The sequence below is a fragment of the Dendropsophus ebraccatus genome, chromosome 8 (assembly GCF_027789765.1).
Source record: "Dendropsophus ebraccatus isolate aDenEbr1 chromosome 8, aDenEbr1.pat, whole genome shotgun sequence".
NCBI lineage: Eukaryota > Metazoa > Chordata > Amphibia > Anura > Hylidae > Dendropsophus > Dendropsophus ebraccatus.
Genome location: NC_091461.1, coordinates 1,569,641 through 1,593,680, shown reverse-complemented (window position 1 = coordinate 1,593,680; position 24,040 = coordinate 1,569,641). Strand labels below are relative to the sequence as shown.

Sequence of the window (24,040 nt, the reverse complement as noted above, 5' to 3'; positions counted from 1 at the left end):
CAGGGGGCACTGTACACATCAGGGGGCACTGTACACATCACTGGGCGCTGTACACATCACTGGGCGCTGTACACATCAGGGGGCGCTGTACACATCAGGGGGCACTGTACACATCACTGGGCGCTGTACACATCAGGGGGCGCTGTACACATCAGGGGGCGCTGTACACATCACTGGGCGCTGTACACATCACTGGGCGCTGTACACATCACTGGGCACTGTACACATCACTGGGCGCTGTACACATCACTGGGCGCTGTACACATCACTGGGCACTGTACACATCACTGGGCGCTGTACACATCAGGGGGCACTGTACACATCAGGGGGCGCTGTACACATCAGGGGGCGCTGTACACATCAGGGGGCGCTGTACACATCAGGGGGCACTGTACACATCACTGGGCGCTGTACACATCACTGGGCGCTGTACACATCAGGGGGCGCTGTACACATCACTGGGCGCTGTACACATCAGGGGGCGCTGTACACATCAGGGGGCACTGTACACATCAGGGGGCGCTGTACACATCAGGGGGCGCTGTACACATCAGGGGGCGCTGTACACATCAGGGGGCGCTGTACACATCACTGGGCACTGTACACATCACTGGGCGCTGTACACATCAGGGGGCGCTGTACACATCAGGGGGCACTGTACACATCACTGGGCACTGTACACATCACTGGGCGCTGTACACATCAGGGGGCACTGTACACATCAGGGGGCACTGTACACATCAGGGGGCGCTGTACACATCAGGGGGCACTATACACATCACTGGGCGCTGTACACATCAGGGGGCGCTGTACACATCAGGGGGCACTGTACACATCAGGGGGCGCTGTACACATCACTGGGCGCTGTACACATCAGGGGGCGCTGTACACATCAGGGGGCGCTGTACACATCAGGGGGCACCGTACACATCACTGGGCACTGTACACATCAGGGGGCGCTGTACACATCACTGGGCGCTGTACACATCAGGGGGCGCTGTACACATCACTGGGCACTGTACACATCAGGGGGCACTGTACACATCAGGGGGCACTGTACACATCAGGGGGCGCTGTACACATCAGGGGGCACTGTACACATCAGGGGGCGCTGTACACATCAGGGGGCGCTGTACACATCACTGGGCGCTGTACACATCACTGGGCGCTGTACACATCAGGGGGCGCTGTACACATCAGGGGGCACTGTACACATCAAGGGGCACTGTACACATCAGGGGGCGCTGTACACATCAGGGGGCGCTGTACACATCAGGGGGCACTGTACACATCAGGGGGCGCTGTACACATCAGGGGGCGCTGTACACATCAGGGGGCGCTGTACACATCAGGGGCGCTGTACACATCACTGGGGCGCTGTACACATCAGGGGCAGCTGTACACATCACTGGGGCACTGTACACATCACGGGGGCGCTGTACACATCAGGGGGCGCTGTACACATCAGGGGGCGCTGTACACATCACTGGGGCGCTGTACACATCAGGGGGCGCTGTACACATCACTGGGCGCTGTACACATCAGGGGGCACTGTACACATCAGGGGGCAGCTGTACACATCAGGGGGCGCTGTACACATCACTGGGCGCTGTACACATCACTGGGGCGACTGTACACATCATGGGGCGCTGTACACATCACGGGGGCGCTGTACACATCAGGGGGCAGCTGTACACATCACTGGGCACTGTACACATCAGGGGGCGCTGTACACATCACTGGGCACTGTACACATCACTGGGCCCTGTACACATCAGGGGGCGCTGTACACATCACTGGGCACTGTACACATCAGGGGGCGCTGTACACATCAGGGGGCGCTGTACACATCAGGGGGCGCTGTACACATCAGGGGGCGCTGTACACATCAGGGGGCACTGTACACATCAGGGGGCGCTGTACACATCAGGGGGCGCTGTACACATCAGGGGGCGCTGTACACATTACTGGGCGCTGTACATATCAGGGGGCGCTGTACACATCAGGGGGCACAGTACACATCAGGGGGCGCTGTACACATCACTGGGCGCTGTACACATCACTGGGCGCTGTACACATCAGGGGGCGCTGTACACATCAGGGGGCACAGTACACATCAGGGGGCGCTGTACACATCACGGGGCACTGTACACATCAGGGGGCGCTGTACACATCAGGTGGCACTGTACACATCACTGGGCGCTGTACACATCAGGGGGCGCTGTACACATCACTGGGCACTGTACACATCAGGGGGCGCTGTACACATCAGGGGGCGCTGTACACATCAGGGGGCACTGTACACATCACTGGGCACTGTACACATCAGGGGGCGCTGTACACATCACTGGGCGCTGTACACATTAGGGGGCACTGTACACATCAGGGGGCGCTGTACACATCACTGGGCGCTGTACACATCACTGGGCGCTGTACACATCAGGGGGCACTGTACACATCAGGGGGCGCTGTACAAATCACTGGGCACTGTACACATCAGGGGGCGCTGTACACATCAGGGGGCACTGTACACATCACTGGGCGCTGTACACATCAGGGGGCACTGTACACATCAGGGGGCGCTGTACACATCAGGGGGCACTGTACACATCACTGGGCACTGTACACATCACTGGGCGCTGTACACATCACTGGGCGCTGTACACATCACTGGGCGCTGTACACATCAGGGGGCGCTGTACACATCACTGGGCACTGTACACATCACTGGGCGCTGTACACATCAGGGGGCGCTGTACACATCAGGGGGCACTGTACACATCAGGGGGCGCTGTACACATCAGGGGGCACTGTACACATCACTGGGCACTGTACACATCAGGGGGCGCTGTACACATCACTGGGCACTGTACACATCACTGGGCGCTGTACACATCAGGGGGTGCTGTACACATCAGGGGGCGACTGTACACTCAGGGCGCGCTGTACAGCATCAGGGGGCACTGCTACATATCACTGGGCGCTGTACACATCAGGGGGCGCTGTAACACATCACTGGGCGCTGTCCACCATCAAGGGGCGCTGTACACATCATGGGGGCGCTGTAGGACATCACTGGGCGCTGTACACATACGAGGGGGACACTGTACACATCAGGGGGGCACTGTACACATCAAGGGTGCACTGGACAAATTTACTGGGGCCGCTGTACACATCACTGGGCGCTGTACACATCACTGGGCGATGTACACATCACTGGGCACTGTACACATCAGGGGGCACTGTACACATCACTGGGCACTGTACACATCACTGGGTGCTGTACACATCACTGGGCACTGTACACATCAGGGGGCACTGTACACATCAGGGGGCACTGTACACATCAGGGCGCGCTGTACACATCAGGGGGCGCCGTACACATCACTGGGCGCTGTACACATCACGGGGCGCTGTACACATCAGGGGGCGCTGTACACATCACTGGGCACTGTACACATCACTGGGCGCTGTACACATCAGGGGGCACTGTACACATCACGGGGCGCTGTACACATCACTGGGCGCTGTACACATCAGGGGGCGCTGTACACATCACTGGGCACTGTACACATCACTGGGCCTGTACACATCAGGGGGCGCTGTACACAATCACGTGGGCACTGTACACATCACTGGGCGCTGTACACATCAGGGGCGCTGTACACATCAGGGGGCGCTGTAACACATCAGGGTGGCGCTGTACACATCAGGGAACTGTACACATCAGGGGGCGCTGTACACATCACGGGGGCCCTGTACACATCACTGGGCGCTGTACACATCAGGGAGCACTGTACACATCAGGGGGCGCTGTACACATCACTGGGCGCTGTACACATCAGGGAGCACTGTACACATCAGGGGGCGCTGTACACATCACTGGGCGCTGTACACATCAGGGAGCACTGTACACATCAGGGGGCGCTGTACACATCACTGGGCGCTGTACACATCACTGGGCGCTGTACACATCAGGGGGCGCTGTACACATCAGGGGGCGCTGTACACATCAGGGGGCGCTGTACACATCAGGGGGCGCTGTACACATCACTGGGCGCTGTACACATCAGGGAGCACTGTACACATCAGGGGGCGCTGTACACATCACTGGGCGCTGTACACATCAGGGGGCGCTGTACACATCAGGGGGCACTGTACACATCACTGGGCGCTGTACACATCACTGGGCACTGTACACATCACTGGGCGCTGTACACATCAGGGGGCACTGTACACATCAGGGGGCGCTGTACACATCACTGGGCGCTGTACACATCACTGGGCGCTGTACACATCAGGGGGCGCTGTACACATCAGGGGGCGCTGTACACAGCAGGGGGCGCTGTACACATCAGGGGGCACTGTACACATCAGGGGGCACTGTACACATCAGGGGGCGCTGTACACATCACTGGGCGCTGTACACATCAGGGGGCGCTGTACACATCAGGGGGCACTGTACACATCAGGGGGCACTGTACACATCAGGGGGCACTGTACACATCAGGGGGCACTGTACACATCAGGGGGCACTGTACACATCAGGGGGCGCTGTACACATCAGGGGGCACTGTACACATCAGGGGGCACTGTACACATCAGGGGGCGCTGTACACATCAGGGGGCACTGTACACATCAGGGGGCGCTGTACACATCACTGGGCACTGTACACATCACTGGGCACTGTACACATCACTGGGCACTGTACACATCAGGGGGCACTGTACACATCAGGGAGCGCTGTACACATCACTGGGCGCTGTACACATCACTGAGCGCTGTACACATCAGGGGGCGCTGTACACATCAGTGGGCGCTGTACACATCACTGGGCGCTGTACACATCAGGGGGCGCTGTACACATCACTGGGCGCTGTACACATCAGGGGGCGCTGTACACATCAGGGGGCACTGTACACATCACTGGGCGCTGTACACATCACTGGGCGCTGTACACATCAGGGGGCGCTGTACACATCAGGGGGCACTGTACACATCAGGGGGCACTGTACACCTCAGGGGGCGCTGTACACATCAGGGGGCACTGTACACATCACTGGGCGCTGTACACATCAGGGGGCGCTGTACACATCAGGGGGCGCTGTACACATCAGGGGGCGCTGTACACATCACTGGGCACTGTACACATCAGGGGGCGCTGTACACATCAGGGGGCACTGTACACATCAGGGGGCACTGTACACATCAGGGGGCACTGTACACATCACTGGGCGCTGTACACATCACTGGGCGCTGTACACATCACTGGGCGCTGTACACATCAGGGGGCGCTGTACACATCACTGGGCACTGTACACATCACTGGGCGCTGTACACATCACTGGGCGCTGTACACATCAGGGGGCGCTGTACACATCACTGGGCGCTGTACACATCAGGGGGCACTGTACACATCAGGGGGCGCTGTACACATCAGGGGGCGCTGTACACATCACTGGGCGCTGTACACATCAGGGGGCACTGTACACATCACTGGGCACTGTACACATCAGGGGGCGCTGTACACATCAGGGAGCACTGTACACATCAGGGGGCACTGTACACATCACTGGGCGCTGTACACATCAGGGGGCGCTGTACACATCACTGGGCACTGTACACATCACTGGGCGCTGTACACATCAGGGGGCGCTGTACACATCAGGGGGCACTGTACACATCAGGGGGCACTGTACACATCAGGGGGCGCTGTACACATCACTGGGCGCTGTACACATCAGGGGGCACTGTACACATCAGGGGGCGCTGTACACATCAGGGGGCACTATACACATCACTGGGCGCTGTACACATCAGGGGGCGCTGTACACATCAGGGGGCACTATACACATCACTGGGCGCTGTACACATCAGGGGGCGCTGTACACATCAGGGGGCGCTGTACACATCACTGGGCGCTGTACACATCACTGAGCACTGTACACATCACTGGGCGCTGTACACATCAGGGGGCACTGTACACATCAGGGGGCGCTGTACACATCACTGGGCGCTGTACACATCAGGCGGCACTGAACACATCAGGGGGCACTGTACACATCACTGGGCGCTGTACACATCAGGGGGCGCTGTACACATCAGGGGGCGCTGTACACATCACTGGGCACTGTACACATCAGGGGGCGCTGTACACATCAGGGGGCGCTGTACACATCACTGGGCACTGTACACATCACTGGGCGCTGTACACATCACTGGGCGCTGTACACATCAGGCGGCACTGTACACATCAGGGGGCACTGTACACATCACTGGGCGCTGTACACATCAGGGGGCGCTGTACACATCAGGGGGCGCTGTACACATCACTGGGCACTGTACACATCAGGGGGCGCTGTACACATCAGGGGGCACTGTACACATCAGGGGGCGCTGTACACATCACTGGGCGCTGTACACATCACTGGGCGCTGTACACATCACTGGGCGCTGTATACATCAGGGGGCACTGTAGACATTGGGGGCACTGTACACATCAGGGGGCACTGTAGCCATTGGGGGCGCTGTACACATCAGGGGGCACTATACACATCACTGGGCTCTGTACACATCAGGGAGCACTGTACACATCAGGGGGCACTGTACACATCACTGGGCGCTGTACACATCAGGGGGCACTGTACACATCACTGGGCGCTGTACACATCACTGGGCGCTGTACACATCAGGGAGCACTGTACACATCAGGGGGCGCTGTACACATCAGGGGGCACTGTACACATCAGGGGGCACTATACACATCACTAGGCGCTGTACACATCAGGGAGCACTGTACACATCAGGGGGCGCTGTACACATCAGGGGGCGCTGTACACATCACTGGGCGCTGTACACATCAGGGGGCGCTGTACACATCACTGGGCGCTGTACACATCACTGGGCGCTGTACACATCACTGGGCACTGTACACATCACTGGGCGCTGTACACATCAGGGGGCGCTGTACACATCAGGGGGCACTGTAGACATTGGGGGCACTGTACACATCAGGGGGCACTGTAGACATTGGGGGCACTGTACACATCAGGGGGCGCTGTACACATCACTGGGCGCTGTACACATCAGGGGGCACTGTACACATCAGGGGGCACTGTACACATCAGGGGGCGCTGTACACATCAGGGGGCACTGTACACATCACTGGGCGCTGTACACATCACTGGGCGCTGTACACATCAGGGGGCGCTGTACACATCACTGGGCGCTGTACACATCACTGGGCGCTGTACACATCACTGGGCGCTGTACACATCAGGGGGCGCTGTACACATCAGGGGGCGCTGTACACATCACTGGGCGCTGTACACATCAGGGGGCACTGTAGACATTGGGGGCCCCATAGACATCAGGGGGTATCAGGCATTGCTCAATAATGAGAGTAGCGGCCATATGAGTAATAAGTGACTCCGCAATTATCGCTCAGTCGCTCCGGCGGACACGTCACTTCTTTTCCCATCTAGGCTCTTCTATTAGTTTCATCCGTTGTCTCCACCACCTGAAGGCTCATACACGGTTTCTCTTCCCTAGGAGATGACTGATCCCTCTGATCCCTACACCAACACCTATTTTCTATACAGTAAAGACCCTCACGGGTTGCGTCACTTCCTGCAGGATCCCCAAACTGTGAACTGGAAGCAGAATCTACAGATACAAGGTGACTATGGCCGTATGCTGCACTGATGGCCGTATGCTGCACGGATAACCGTATGCTGCACGGATGGCCGTATGCTGCACGGATGGCCGTATGCTGCACGGATGGTTGTGTGCTGCACGGATGGCCGTGTGCTGCACGGATGGTTGTGTGCTGCACGGATGGTTGTGTGCTGCACGGATGGCGGTGTGCTGCACGGATGGCGGTGTGCTGCACGGATGGCGGTGTGCTGCACGGATGGCGGTGTGCTCCACGGATGGCGGTGTGCTGCACGGATGGCCGTGTGCTGCACGGATGGCCGTGTGCTGCACGGATGGCCGTATGCTGCACGGATGGCCGTATACCTCTGTCAGTCCATTACAAGGAGAGGCAGCTGAGCAAGTAATAAGTCACCTCCAAACACCTCTCCTCTGACCTCTGACCTCCCCTGACTCCTTTGTCCCCTCCAGTTGTCTCTATTCCTCTCCAGAATAATATGTCTCCTTCAGACATCTGTGTCTGCTCCAGACTTTCCCCTCTCCGGACCCTGCCTATTCCAGACTCCTCTTTCCCTCTCCAGACTCCTCCATCCTTCTCAGACTCTTCTATCTCCCTCCAGAATCCTATAAAACACAGCAATCACTGAGCTCAGGGAGACCGGGGAAAAAAATCCAATGCAGTACTCACTCAATGCACTACTCACACGAGTCTCCATTGATACGTTGTCCCCTATAAAATAAATATGCAAAAAAAGGCACTACATGTCTCAAAACCTGGGAATAGCCAGATATCCCTCCAAGGGGGAGATCACCAAACCACCCTGATACGTAGCCCCTCAGGTCCCACTCGGTTGTGAGTATTGGACCATAAATAGGGAAATACCAGGGTGGCCTCTTTTGCGCCAAAGTCTAACTCTCTGGCGAGTATTGCTGTAACGCTGGGAGTTGTGGATCCGCTGGGCCACCACTAGTGATGACATAAGCCGCACCGTGGAGCGGAGTCTAAGGGGCCGCACCAGTGCCCGCTGTAATGTGGGATGGGCTTGCTGCGGCAGGCGACCCCCAGGTCGCTACCCCCGGCTTGGCTTGCTAGTGGCGGTGACGAGGTGCAGCTGGAGACAAGCAGGCAGATAGACTGGAACTCAGCAGGAGGCTCGGCTGGAACTGAGACAGCAGTCAGATGGCCGGAACCAGGAATGGCTGGACCCACAGGGCAGGATACACAAGCAGGAATATACGGACAGGATACACGAGAGCTGGGCCGCACACTAATGGGAAGCATGTAGACGCTCCAACACGTGGTAGGGAAGGGCTGCAATTTATAGGAGAGCTGCAGAGCAGCAGCCAATTAAAGGCACACTGACCCTTTAAATCAAAGCAGAGCCAGCGCGCGTGCTCCCTAGGAGACAGGGATGCATCCATCGAGCTGACAGGGAGCCGGAAGAGCCCCGGCACAGAGCAGGAAATGGGGCAGCAGCGGCAGAACCTGTGCGGCTGGGGACGAGACTGTGGCCGCTACCAGGAGTGACAGCGCGACCATGGTATGTGCCGCGGCCGCGTATGTGACAGTGCGCTGGGCCACTCCGCTGAGGGTAGTAGTAGGTGGTAGTACTGGGTAGGGTATGGGTAGCCACTTGTTGGATCATATATCACGGTATGGGCGCGAGGGTTAGCAGCTGTAGACCGGGAACCTGACCAAGCGGAGGCCGAGCAATTCTTCGTTGTCCTTAGTCAGGGCACCAATGATCACACCAATGCCAAGGTTCAGAAACAACGGTAGTTGTGTATTTATTATAACGGTGGTAACTAGTAGCAACAGTCTCTCCGGATGCAACCGGGTATAAGGCAGACTTGTATAAGGCAGAGTAATGGGTGATGCTGCAATAGGCTGTGATGATAGTGTACTGAATGATGGGAGTAGTAGTGATACTGAGGATAAGATGCTGGGCAGAATGAAACTGAGATGAATACTTGCTGTTGATGATTAGAGAAGATGATGAGAGGAATGACTAAAGAACGGCACCCAGATCTAAAGAACGGCACCCAGACTAAAGAACGGCACACAGAACGGCACTGAGAATCTTGAGAACTTGAGAATAGAACACAGACATGAACACTTCGGGTGATGCTGGAGCAGCAGGGCACACATATCTCTCTCCTGACAGGAGAGAGAGGAAACACACACAACCTGTCCCCCTGAAGGTGGAAGACAGGACTGAGGCAGACAGGAAGTCACATGGTATCCTCGCCAAAGCTCGATGGCCATTGGGGTTACCATGGAAGCAGGGGCAGTCACGTGACATCCAGCCATTGCATCATCACACCATTAGGACATATAGGACCAAATATACATGAGAAGTACCATACTTGAACACTGGGAGGCGACATAATACCCTTAGGCACTGATAACTGAATATGCATACAATAAATGAATGGAATAGCAGACCTGAACACTGAGAGAGGTGACACAATACACACAGTTTGCAGTGGACCATAGCTTTCCAGAACAGAACTGGCCATAATAAAGGTGCAGAGATAAAGTGACAAATAAATACTTTGTTCTGGGACACTGCAACAGTACCCCACGCTTTGTTGCCTGCAAGAAGTTCTTCATGAGATCCCGATATAAGATGTTGGCTTCAGGTTCCCAGGATCTCTCCTCTGGGCCAAAACCTCTCCAACAAGAAGCGTCTTCCTCTGACAGTCTTCATCGCCAGGATATCCTTAACAGCATAAATGTCATCAGAGACTGCTTGTGGAGGAGAAGAGGAGAGTTTATTGGAAAAATAGTTGAGGACCACTGGTTTTAAGAGCGAGACATGGAAGGAGTTTGGGATTCGCATGGTAGGAGGCAGGTGTAGTTTATAGGCGACTGGATCGATGCGCCTTAGGACCGTGAATGGACCAAGGAACCGTGGACCCAACTTTTAACTTGGGATCTTCAATCGAACGTGCTTGGCCGAAAACCAGACTTTATCACCGGGATTGAAAGTTATGGCAGGTTTCCTCTTCTTGTCTGCCTGCACCTTCATTCGACCGGTTGCATGTATCAGTCATTGGCGTGTCTGTTCCCAAATGGACTTAAAGTCTCTTACTAGTTCCTCCACGGCTGGTACCCTACTTGTTCCTCCACGGCTGGTAGATGTAGACAGAGGTAGCGGGGAAAGAGGGTGACGACCGTAGGCAATAAAGAACAGTGACTTACCGGTGGAACTTGGGTCTAGGTGGTTATAGGAGACCTCTGCCCAGGGAAGTAGGTTAGCCCAGTTGTCCTGGCGAGCAGAAACAAAATGCTGGAGATAGTTCCCTAGAAATTGATTGATCCTCCCAACTTGCCCGTTGCACTCTGGGCAGGAGCGGATTAACTTTACCATAGGCCCCGGGCTGTTCACCAAGCCTGGACCCCCCCCCCACTGTAACTATGGCAGCACTAGCCTGGCGTTCATAGTACAGGACAGATAATGTCATGATATCCTGATTTGTGCAAAATTGTCATAAAAAAAAACAGTGATTTTTTTGCAAATCATGGCGGAAGTGTAACCAGGAGACAGTACACCACTGAAAGTATAAGTCTTTTTGGGTGGTCATGGGCCCCCCAGGAGCTCAGGGCCCCGGGCTGCCGCCCGAAACGCCCCTATTATAATCCACTACTGACTCTGGGTGATAGGCCAAAGAGAAGTCCAACTTGACCTGGAGCTGGGAACAAAGAGCACGCCAAAACGGGGAGACAAATTGCGGTCCTCTGTCGGAAACTATATGTTGTGGTAGACCATGCAACCGAAAAACAGGTTGGCCAGGCAAGGGGAAGAAGGCAGACCAGGAAGAGGCACAAAATGCGACATTTTGGAGAAGCGATCAGTAACCACCCAGATCATTGAGCTTCCTTCAGAAGGAGGGAGATCGGTAATGAAGTCCATAGCAATATGCGCCCACGGACAGTCTGGAATGGGCAAAGGCTGAAGCAGACCGGCTGGTCTCTGATGAGGGGACTTGTTTTGGGCACAGGTGGTGCAGGAAGCCACAAAGTCCTTGACATCCTTGGACAGACTTGGCCACCAGTAGTGGGAGATCAGTTGCTCCAGGATGCCCATCGATCAACGAAGAGTGCCCCATTTCAGAATTCTCCTTCGAAGCGCTGGGCGAACATAGGTTTTCCAGGCAGGAACATTCTGAAAAACGCAGGTGGCGACCAACATCAGACGTCCTGGTGGTATGATGTGGCAGGGAGTGTCCTCTTGTCCAAGGACATTGGAAGACCGTGAGAAAGCATCAGCTTTCACGTTCTTCTCCGCTGGACGAAAATGTATAAGAAAGTTAAAATGGGAGGAGAAAAGGGACCACCTGGCTTGCCTGGGGTTAAGTCGTTGTTCCGACTGGAGGTAAAGGAGGTTCTTGTGGTCCGTGAAGATGTTTATTGGGTGTCTTGCCCCCTCTAGGAGATGACGCCACTCTTCCAGGGCCAACTTAATCGCTAGTAACTCACAGCCTCCTATGGTATAGTTCCTTTCAGCTGGGGAAAAGGTCTTAGAGAAGAAGCTGCAGGTCCTAGTCTTGCCTGAAGAGTCCTTTTGAGTGAGAACAGCTTTGGCACCCACAGAAGAGGCATCCACCTCCAACGAAAATGGCCTGGTGGGATCTGGACGAGAGAGGACTGGAGCAGAAGCGAAGGCTGACTTCAATTTGGCAAATGCTTGTTCAGCCTCGGGTGGCTACCGCTTGGGGTCAGCTTTCTTCTTGGAAAGAGCCACAATTGGCACAACCAAGGTGGAGAAATGTGGAATGAACTGTCTATAATAATTTGCGAACCCCAGGAAGAGTTGTATGGCTCTGAGCCCAATGGGGCATGGCCACTGAAGGACTGCCAAGAGTTTCGCTGGATCCATCTGTAGACCATGGTCTGAGATTATGTACCCAAGAAGGGGAAGGCTGGACTGATGGAACATGCACTTCTCCAATTTCGCATACAGACGGTTGGCCCTTAGCCGTCGCAGTACTTGGCGTACTTGAGTCACATGGGTCTGCAGATCAGGGGAGTAGATCAGGATGTCATCCAAGTACACAATGATACAAACGTAGAGGAGATCCCAGAACATGTCATTGACAAAATCCGGAAAGACCGCTGGGGCATTGCAGAGACCAAAAGGCATGACCAGATACTCGTAGTGTTGAAGGCTGTCTTCCATTCATTGCCCTTTTGAATCCTGATCACATTGTAGGACCCCCTGATGTCCAGCTTAGTAAAGACTCAAGCTCCCCGGAGATGATCGAATGACTCCGAAATCAGAGGCAAGGGATAGCGATTCTTCACTGTCACTTTGTTGAGTCCCCTGTAATCAATACGAAGACAGAGTGATCCATCCTCCCTCTGAACAAAGAAGAACCTGGCACCGGCAGGAGAGATGGACTTACAAATGAAGCCCTTCTGCAGGTTCTCCTTGATATAAGCAGCCATGGCCTCTTTGGAACTGAAAGGGGATACACTCTACCACGAGAAGGTGTGGTGCCCGGAAGAAGGTCAACAGGACAGTCATATGGCTGATGAGGCGGTAGAGTGCCAGCCTCCTTCTCGGAAAATACATCTGCCAGGTCTTGGTATTTGTCCGGCAGGCCAGGCAGAAGCATGGATGGATGTGGCGAAGAAGACGGAGGCTGGATCTGAATGGTCTTTAGGCAGCGGTTGTGGCAATCCGGGCCCCAAGACAAGATTTTCCCAGTCTTCCAGTCAAGGTTGGGGGCGTGAAGCTGAAGCAAGGGTAGACCCAAGATGGAGGAGGAAGAATGGGGCAAGACATAGAATGCCATCTTCTCTGACTGTAGCGCCCCCACCTGCAAGGTCTCGGGATAGGTCTAGTATCGGACGACATCGCTGAGGGTCTCACCAGTGACGGAGGATATAGTCAGTGGTGTGTCCAAAAGAACCACAGACAGCTGTCACTCTTTTACCAGCGACGCAGCAATGAAACTGTCCAGAAAAGCAGTGGACCGAAATGGCTGACCAGCTGTAGAGAAGACCATTACTGGGAAGCATATTCGTGGAGAGAAAGTACACACATCAAGGGAGGCCTCTCCTACCGGACCTAGGAGCAGGAGTTTCCCGGCTGTTGAGGACACTTAGGGCAGTTTAGACGGAAGTGGTCAGGGCTGGCACAGTAAAGGCACAGATTTTGCTCCTGACAGCGAGTTTTTTCCTCTGAAGGCAAATGGACTTTTTCCACCTGCATAGGTTCCTCAGGCTGTGGCAGGGATTCAGAAGTGGATGGCCTCTGGAAAGTTGGTGCCAGACGATACGTGTGGTGAGGACGATGTGACTCGTGTTCTTGTTGAACCTCCTCCTCTTGCTTGGAGAACCGGACATCTATCCGGGTGGCCAGATGAATGAGGTCATTCAGAGAGGTTGGGAGGTCACGGCAGGATAGCACATCCTTCACCCGGGAAGATAGACCCTTTTTTAAAGTGGAAACCAGGGAGGCATTGTTCCAGTCCAACTTCAGCTACAAATGTGCAGAATTGTACCACATCGTCCCCGACAGAGGAGTTCCCCTGGCAGATGAGGCTCGATCTGGCTCCTTGAAGACACACCGGAACTCTGACAGGAGGGCCTGAAGGTTAGCAGTAACAGGGTGATCTCGGTCGCACAATGGTGTTGTTAGGACTCCATACTCAATAGTGTTGTTAGGCGTCCATAGCAGCCAGACAACTTCTTATGTTTTTTTCTAACTCTGCTCTGCTACTTCATGTAGCAGTGGTAAGGGTTTCACTCCCTGGCCGATCAGCATAGGTGTTTGCTGATTGTTGATTGACAGCTGGCACACCAGTCAACTGTTGGTGTCTGGGATGGACCTGGAACCTCAGCCCCAATCACTCCTGTGGCTGGGACTACAGGTTCCATAAGTACCATCAAATGATCCTTGCCTGTGAAAGAGCCTAGTTATCTAGTGTTTCTGGACCTAGTGATTTATTCTGACTTGCACTTTTGATTACCTGACTTTTGGCTTGTACCTTGACTATTCTTTGGATCTTGACTTTGTACTTATTTTGACCAGCTGTTACCAACTAGGACCTCTGACTATTCCCTTTTTGTGTGTAAATCTTGTCTCTTGTTGTGTTTCCACTTGGATCAGGTTAGGGAACGCTGCCAAGTTGTCCGCTGCCATTTAGGGCTGTCGAGGCAAGTAGGCAGGGACAGCTGGGGTGGGTGTCAGTTCTAGGGCTGCACCTGCCTGTTGTCATCCCAGACCCCCCTACCTGACAGGTGTTGCCCAGGCCAAGGCTTCAAAAAGCTGATGACAAAAGCCACCTTAGAGCACTCAGTGGTAAATCGGTTAGCCAAAAACTCAATGTGCATAGCGCACTGGATGACGAAACCCCTTCACATCTTTGGATCTCCAGCATACTTGGATGGCAGCGCAAGGCGTAAGATCGGACCAAGAGAAGAAGTCACTTGCACTGGAGGTGGAGACACTGGTGGAGGCTGTTGTGCCTGTTGATGCTGCTGTAAGGCGGCTGACAACTGCTGAATCTGCTGTTGAATCTGCTGTGACTGCTGTTGAATCTGCTGTGACTGCTGAGTGAGTACTCTCACGATCTCTCGAACATCAGGCACCTTGCCGGGATCCATGGTTGGAGCCTACTGTAATGCTGGAGTTGTGCCACCACTAGCGATTACATAAGCCGCACCAGGGAGCGGAGTCTAAGGGGCCGCACCAGTGCCCGCTGTAATGCGGGATGGGCTTGCTGCGGCAGGCGACCCCCAGGTCGCTACCCCTGGCTTGGCTTGCTACTGGTGGTGACGAGGTGCAGCTGGAGACAAGCAGGCAGATAGACTGGAACTCCACAGGAGGCTCAGCTGGAACTGAGACAGCAGTCAGATGGCAGGAACCAGGAATGGCTGGACCCACAGGGCAGGATACACAAGCAGGAATATACGGACAGGATACACGAGAGCTGAGCCGCACACTAATGGGAAACATGTAGAGGCTCCAACACGTGGTAGGGAAGGGCTGCAATTTATAGGAGAGCTGCAGAGCAGCAGCCAATTAAAGGCACACTGACCCTTTTAATTAAAGCAGAGCTGGCGCGCACGCTCCCTAGGAGACAGGGACGCGGCCATTGAGCTGACAGGGAGCCGGAGGAGGAGGAGCCCCGGCACAGAGCAGGAGATGGGGCAGCATCCTCCCGACCCTCTATCACCTCCAAAATCCTCTTTTCTCATGATTGAGATTGGGGCACGATCCCACCTGAGGGGCCTACACAGATGGATGTAACGTGTAGGCACTAGCCATGAGGTTTAGCAATGGGTCCAATGTATGCCAACAAAAAGTTATGTAAAGCAAGAGAGACCTTGAGGATATGTCACCTCTCTTGACTTGCAAATGTTCCCTGTCTAGAATAGGAACAGACACTTGAGTAAAACTTTCCTCTCAGCATGGACTGTTGACAGTCTTGGGCAAGACCTCCTGATTCACACAATGCTGTGATCCTACCATATACACTTGGCTCAGATCTGTCCTTTTGCAAATCAGTAACTGTGATTGGTTGTAGGGAAATTTGCAAGCAGCAGGGTGGCTTGTACTGAATCAGGTTCAGGGGCCCCAAGAGGCAAATTCTCCTCTGTATTGTGGGATTGACCTCATGGCTTGAGTAGATTGGGGTTAGAGTAATAAAAAGATGAAAAGATGTCTCTTTCAGTGGCTTTTCCTGCTCTCACACAGGAACTGTAGACTTGGTAGCAAGTTAGTGAAAACTGTGAACTGTCTAGGCCTAAGGCTGGGTGCGAGGCCTAGCACTACAACTAGAGAAGAAAAAGCTGAGGCGTTATCACATCCCTGGTCTAGTCAGGACTAACCTGGCATGTTCCATCCCTCTGGAGAAAGGGAGATGGACCTGGAGGACTTCTCCCTCAGAGGTCACTTCACAGAGAAGCTGCCTGTAGGAGAGTCATGTGACCAAATCTTTACTTCCTCACGTGACCAATACTTAACAATGGTACCCAAACAAACGTTCAGACTTTATTCCTTAGACACAACTTCAGACTGAGATTCGGTTACCGGGGCACTGCAGCCGCTGTGCCAATGATATGTTCTTTATTAGCCTTTGTAGTTTAATCTTAATAGTTGTTACTATATGGCTTATCAATACTTTTTGCAGGGTGCCAACCAGCATTGACAGGCGTGCTTCAGGAGGTCAGCGCCAAACATGGCAGCCAAATCCACACCACAAGTAATCTGCTGTATATGAGAGATGGAATAAAGAGCGACTACCTCGAGAAGACGCGCAAAATAAGGTAAAGCCCCTATATAACCATACAATATACCGCATGTGTCCTGGGCCTCAGCGAGTTACTGATGGTGGGGGGGGGGGTATCTTATCGGAGGTTTACGCCTTCTCTGTACTTCTGCCATCCATGACTGAGTAAGGAGACTTCAAGGTGACATCTTGGCTGATGGAAATGCATTAAACATAATGGTTTGTTACCCTCCAACCCGACCGAGACATCTAAAGGATCGCGCTCTGAGAGGGAGGAAACATAAGAACACCGCTAGCAATGGCGACTAATGGCAAAACATTTCTATATAGATTATTCCATTATTAGGTAACAAGAACCAGTTGTCAGCTCTAGGATGCTGATGCAAACAAATGGTAAGGATGGCAGCGGGATAACAGAGATGGAAAAATTACAGGGACTGAAACTAACTCTCCCTAATCTTTCCTTAAACCTTTCCTAAACGATAAAATAATAGATATCAAGACCTCACTGCCCCTGCTATATCCCTGCGATAGCCCTGGACTATAAACTATCCCCAACAGAATCAAGATGTAGGCTCTAGGACCCAGAGACACAAACCAGAGGAAAAAACAAACACTGAAAGATGATGAACTGAGCAAAACAGCAGCCACGTTCCAAACCAAAAGTCAGGATAACAAAGAGGGATGAAGAAATACTCAAGGAGCCAGGACAAGAACACATAACTAGAAAGATACAAGAAACACTCAGACAGATGGAGCTATAATCCGCACAGAAGTGCACAAACCAAGGAACTATTACAAACTGGAGCCCTGTCCAAAACGATCCAGGCCTGAGCTGTAAACATTACCTGATCCACCGCTCTGGATCAGGCCAGTAGAGAGTTGGAACAATGGATGTGTCTAAGATGGTAGGAAATAATGACCGGGCAAGAGCTGTGGGGAGACCTGTGGGGTGGTTGGGTACATGGGCTGTCATATTCTAATACCTGGTCAAGCATGGATGTTAGGATCTAATACACACTCAGTGATGGAAGGTCCGCGTCCTCTGATGGCTGCAGCCCTGTACACACTCAGTGATGGAAGGTCCGAGTCCTCTGATGGTTACTGTCCTGTATACACTCAGTGATGGAAGGTCCGTGTCCTCTGATGGCTGCAGCCCTGTACACACTCAGTGATGGAAGGTCCGTGTCCTCTGATGGTTACTGTCCTGTACACACTCAGTGATGGAAGGTCCGCGTCCTCTGATGGTTACTGTCCTGTACACACTCAGTGATGGAAGGTCCGCGTCCTCTGATGGTTACTGTTCTCTACACACTCAGTGATGGAAGGTCCGCGTCCTCTGATGGTTACTGTCCTGTACACACTCAGTGATGGAAGGTCCGTGTCCTCTGATGGTTAGTGTCCTGTACACACTCAGTGATGGAAGGTCCGCGTCGTCTGATGGCTGCAGCCCTGTACACACTCAGTGATGGAAGGTCCGCGTCCTCTGATGGTTAGTGTCCTGTACACACTCAGTGATGGAAGGTCTGAGTCTTCTGATGGCTGCAGCCCTGTACACACTCAGTGATGGAAGCAGGGGCGTAACTACCACTATAGCAGCCATAGCGGCTGCTATGGGGCCCGCCGCATCAGGGGGCCCCATGGCCTGCCCCTGCAATACACTGGGCCCCCTGAGCCGTCATCATTTGCAGCAACGGGTGGCCCTGCTGGTCTCCTGGGTTTTGCAGATGTCCCTTTAACTGCAAGCACTCCTGACCAGAGCTAGCAGTTATGTAGTTATGACTTCACTTGACCGTTTAGTGGTCAGTCAGGGGGGGGGGGGCAATCAAAAGTTTGCTATGGGGCCCAGCCATTTCTAGTTACGCCCCTGGATGGAAGGTCCGCGTCTTCTGATGGTTACTGTCCTCTACACACTCGGTGATGGAAGGTCCGTGTCCTCTGATGGTTACTGTCCTGTACACACTCAGTGATGGAAGGTCCGCGTCCTCTGATGGTTACTGTCCTGTACACACTCGGTGATGGAAGGTCCGTGTCCTCTGATGGTTACTATCCTGTACACACTCAGTGATGGAAGGTCCGCGTCCTCTGATGGCTGCAGCCCTGTATACACTCAGCGATGGAAGGTCCGCGTCCTCTGATGGTTACTGTCCTGTACACACTCAGTGATGGAAGGTCCGCGTCCTCTGATGGCTGCAGCCCTGTACACATTCGGCGATGAAAGGTCCGCGTCCTCTGATGGTTACTGTCCTGTACACACTCAGTGATGGAAGGTCCGCGTCCTCTGATGGTTACTGTCCTGTACACACTCAGTGATGGAAGGTCCGTGTCCTCTGATGGCTGCAGCCCTGTACACACTCGGCGATGAAAGGTCCGCGTCCTCTGATGGTTACTGTCCTGTACACACTCAGTAATGGAAGGTCCGCATCCTCTGATGGTTACTGTCCTGTACACACTCAGTGATGGAAGGTCCGTGTCCTCTGATGGTTACTGTCCTGTACACACTCAGTGATGGAAGGTCCGCGTCCTCTGATGGTTACTGTCCTGTACACACTCAGTGATGGAAGGTCCGCGTCCTCTGATGGTTACTGTTCTCTACACACTCAGTGATGGAAGGTCCGCGTCCTCTGATGGTTACTGTCCTGTACACACTCAGTGATGGAAGGTCCGCGTCCTCTGATGGTTAGTGTCCTGTACACACTCAGTGATGGAAGGTCTGAGTCTTCTGATGGCTGCAGCCCTGTACACACTCAGTGATGGAAGCAGGGGCGTAACTACCACTATAGCAGCCATAGCGGCTGCTATGGGGCCCGCCGCATCAGGGGGCCCCATGGCCTGCCCCTGCAATACACTGGGCCCCCTGAGCCGTCATCATTTGCAGCAACGGGTGGCCCTGCTGGTCTCCTGGGTTTTGCAGATGTCCCTTTAACTGCAAGCACTCCTGACCAGAGCTAGCAGTTATGTAGTTATGACTTCACTTGACCGTTTAGTGGTCAGTCAGGGGGGGGGGGGGGCAATCAAAAGTTTGCTATGGGGCCCAGCCATTTCTAGTTACGCCCCTGGATGGAAGGTCCGCGTCTTCTGATGGTTACTGTCCTCTACACACTCGGTGATGGAAGGTCCGTGTCCTCTGATGGTTACTGTCCTGTACACACTCAGTGATGGAAGGTCCGCGTCCTCTGATGGTTACTGTCCTGTACACACTCGGTGATGGAAGGTCCGTGTCCTCTGATGGTTACTATCCTGTACACACTCAGTGATGGAAGGTCCGCGTCCTCTGATGGCTGCAGCCCTGTATACACTCAGCGATGGAAGGTCCGCGTCCTCTGATGGTTACTGTCCTGTACACACTCAGTGATGGAAGGTCCGCGTCCTCTGATGGCTGCAGCCCTGTACACATTCGGCGATGAAAGGTCCGCGTCCTCTGATGGTTACTGTCCTGTACACACTCAGTGATGGAAGGTCCGCGTCCTCTGATGGTTACTGTCCTGTACACACTCAGTGATGGAAGGTCCGTGTCCTCTGATGGCTGCAGCCCTGTACACACTCGGCGATGAAAGGTCCGCGTCCTCTGATGGTTACTGTCCTGTACACACTCAGTAATGGAAGGTCCGCATCCTCTGATGGTTACTGTCCTGTACACACTCAGTGATGGAAGGTCCGTGTCCTCTGATGGTTACTGTCCTGTACACACTCAGTGATGGAAGGTCCGCGTCCTCTGATGGTTACTGTCCTGTACACACTCAGTGATGGAAGGTCCGCGTCCTCTGATGGTTACTGTTCTCTACACACTCAGTGATGGAAGGTCCGCGTCCTCTGATGGTTACTGTCCTGTACACACTCAGTGATGGAAGGTCCGCGTCCTCTGATGGTTAGTGTCCTGTACACACTCAGTGATGGAAGGTCTGAGTCTTCTGATGGCTGCAGCCCTGTACACACTCAGTGATGGAAGCAGGGGCGTAACTACCACTATAGCAGCCATAGCGGCTGCTATGGGGCCCGCCGCATCAGGGGGCCCCATGGCCTGCCCCTGCAATACACTGGGCCCCCTGAGCCGTCATCATTTGCAGCAACGGGTGGCCCTGCTGGTCTCCTGGGTTTTGCAGATGTCCCTTTAACTGCAAGCACTCCTGACCAGAGCTAGCAGTTATGTAGTTATGACTTCACTTGACCGTTTAGTGGTCAGTCAGGGGGGGGGGGGGCAATCAAAAGTTTGCTATGGGGCCCAGCCATTTCTAGTTACGCCCCTGGATGGAAGGTCCGCGTCTTCTGATGGTTACTGTCCTCTACACACTCGGTGATGGAAGGTCCGTGTCCTCTGATGGTTACTGTCCTGTACACACTCAGTGATGGAAGGTCCGCGTCCTCTGATGGTTACTGTCCTGTACACACTCGGTGATGGAAGGTCCGTGTCCTCTGATGGTTACTATCCTGTACACACTCAGTGATGGAAGGTCCGCGTCCTCTGATGGCTGCAGCCCTGTATACACTCAGCGATGGAAGGTCCGCGTCCTCTGATGGTTACTGTCCTGTACACACTCAGTGATGGAAGGTCCGCGTCCTCTGATGGCTGCAGCCCTGTACACAGTCGGCGATGAAAGGTCCGCGTCCTCTGATGGTTACTGTCCTGTACACACTCAGTGATGGAAGGTCCGCGTCCTCTGATGGTTACTGTCCTGTACACACTCAGTGATGGAAGGTCCGTGTCCTCTGATGGCTGCAGCCCTGTACACACTCGGCGATGAAAGGTCCGCGTCCTCTGATGGTTACTGTCCTGTACACACTCAGTAATGGAAGGTCCGCATCCTCTGATGGTTACTGTCCTGTACACACTCAGTGATGGAAGGTCCGTGTCCTCTGATTGTTACTGTCCTGTATACACTCAGTGATGGAAGGTCCGCGTCCTCTGATGGCTGCAACCCTGTACACACTCAGTGATGGAAGGTCCGCGTCCTCTGATGGCTGCAGCCCTGTACACACTCAGTGATGGAAGGTCCGCATCCTCTGATGGTTACTGTCCTGTACACACTCAGTAATGGAAGGTCCGCGTCCTCTGATGGTTACTGTCCGGTACACACTGAGTAATGGAAGGTCCACGTCCTCTGATGGTTACTGTCCGGTACACACTGAGTAATGGAAGGTCCGCGTCCTCTGATGGCTGCAGCCCTGTATACACTCAGTGATGGAAGGTCCGTGTCCTCTGATGGTTACCGTCCTGTACACACTCAGTGATGGAAGGTCCGCGTCCTCTGATGGCTGCAACCCTGTACACACTCAGTGATGGAAGGTCCGCGTCCTCTGATGGTTACTGTCCTGTACACACTCAGTGATGGAAGGTCCGCGTCCTCTGATGGTTACTGTCCAGTACACACTCCGTAATGGAAGGTCCGCGTCCTCTGATGGTTACTGTCCGGTACACACTCAGTGATGGAAGGTCCGCGTCCTCTGATGGCTCTGGTCTGATGGCTACAGCAGGTGGCCCATGTGCCAGTCAATATATCCCTGCAGGGTGACGCTTTAGGTGTTGATCAGAGAGAGTGAAAGGAATGAATGCAGTGTGGTTTTCAAAGAGTTTTATTAATATTTTTGTATAAGTACACACATAAGTAGCCTAACATAGGCGTAACAACAAGGCCTAACATTAGGCCAACAAAGAACAATAGGCGGAAAATATTACCAGTATCCTGAATGCAGTGTGAATGGTGAAGCCTTCTGTGGAGGACGAGGGTCGATGACTCTCCTTTTTTACCCAGTTCAGATGAGTTCCAGTACACCCCTCTCCAGGTCCATGAAGCTCCTTACGTTAATGACCAGTGGGACTACGGCAGGAATCAGCACAGTCTGCGTTTTGTCGCGCGCTGCATCCAGGCCTTTCCTTCCATCAGTGTCCGAAAAGAAGGGGTGGAGCGGCCGATATCCTGGACACTCAGCGACCAGGGCAGGGACATACGCATGGGCTACACCTCACCGGATTACAGGAATATGGGACTTAGCTCAACAAGTCTACTCAGGTTCTCCGCCATCATTGCCAAGAAGGGGTTCCCCCTGTACATCCATACCGCTCCTGACAATAAAGCAAGTCAGGGTGCGCTGCGCAAAGCTGGATTCCAGCAACGGGGCGCATGGTTGCAGTGGAGCTGTCAGCAAAGTCCAATAGGAAAACAGTAAAAAGGGGCAAAAAAAAAAAAGTTTTATTTCTATATCATTCCAGGGCCCAAAATGTGTGTCTCTAAATCTCCTGTTTTGCCAGTTGTCAAAGGTCGGTGGATGGATTATCAATGGAGACAGTGGAATGGTGACGCGATTACCCTGAGATCTATAGGGTAACAGTCCCCCCAACAATCGGGGAAAGTCCCGACGCCCACAGCACATCTGTTCCCTGGTTCCAATGTCCTTTCATACTCAAAAAAACCTACGGATCAGTGAATTTACATTGTGAGTCCCAATGGGAAGAGATTTGCATGAGGCTATAGAATAATATAATAATATAAATCTATAATAACTATATAAGGGAAGGAATTATTATTAACTCAATGGGTTTGGCCGACTGTCATCTGATCAATATCATTCATGATCTGTACTTTAGGTCACATGCCCAGCGCTCTGATATATGACACCGTTTTGCTATATAGATTCTATAGATTGATATTCCGGCTTTGCTGCTTCTGTCCAAACCAGAACATGTAATCCAGTGTCGTCTATTAAACCTGAAACACGTTCCAGCTGTTTGGGCCTACGCTCCTGTTCTTTATAGTTATTCCCTACTTTATATATATAGGTTTCATGTTCTGACGTACAGCAGCCTGATCGGATGGTGGTAGCCCTCCTGTCTATGATATAGTAACACTCAGGGACGCCACTAGACGGGATTAATACGAGGCACCGAGAATACTATTAGGCTGTATGAAAAATACTCCAGGGTCTGGGGGGGCGTGGCGAGCCGCTGAGGAGAATGGACGTGCAGTGAGGGAGCTCCTCAGCCACACAGCTGCAATACAGGGACCCAGACCCGCTATACCCGACCCAGCACCCCCAGCATATGTGGAGGGGCAAGAGGGGGACCCCCAGACATCGTCCGCCTCCAGCGGGACCGGATTCCGGGGCTCCGTCGGCGTCCCCGTACCTTACACGGGGCGCCGCTGC

General features: G+C 53.6%; 1 protein-coding gene across 1 annotated transcript in view; it reads left to right on the top strand.

Moving 5' to 3' along the window:
• LOC138799010 (glycine N-acyltransferase-like) overlaps positions 1-23,614 on the top strand; it is a gene marked incomplete at its 5' end in the record, with an annotated part of 57,253 nt that extends 33,639 nt beyond the window's left edge. The window contains 3 exons of the mRNA XM_069979698.1: positions 7,553-7,679; positions 16,802-16,937; positions 22,651-23,614. Coding sequence (XP_069835799.1) covers positions 7,553-7,679; positions 16,802-16,937; positions 22,651-23,065 — 678 coding nt within the window. The remainder of the gene's footprint in view (positions 1-7,552; positions 7,680-16,801; positions 16,938-22,650) is intronic.
• Positions 23,615-24,040: the final 426 nt, after the last annotated feature.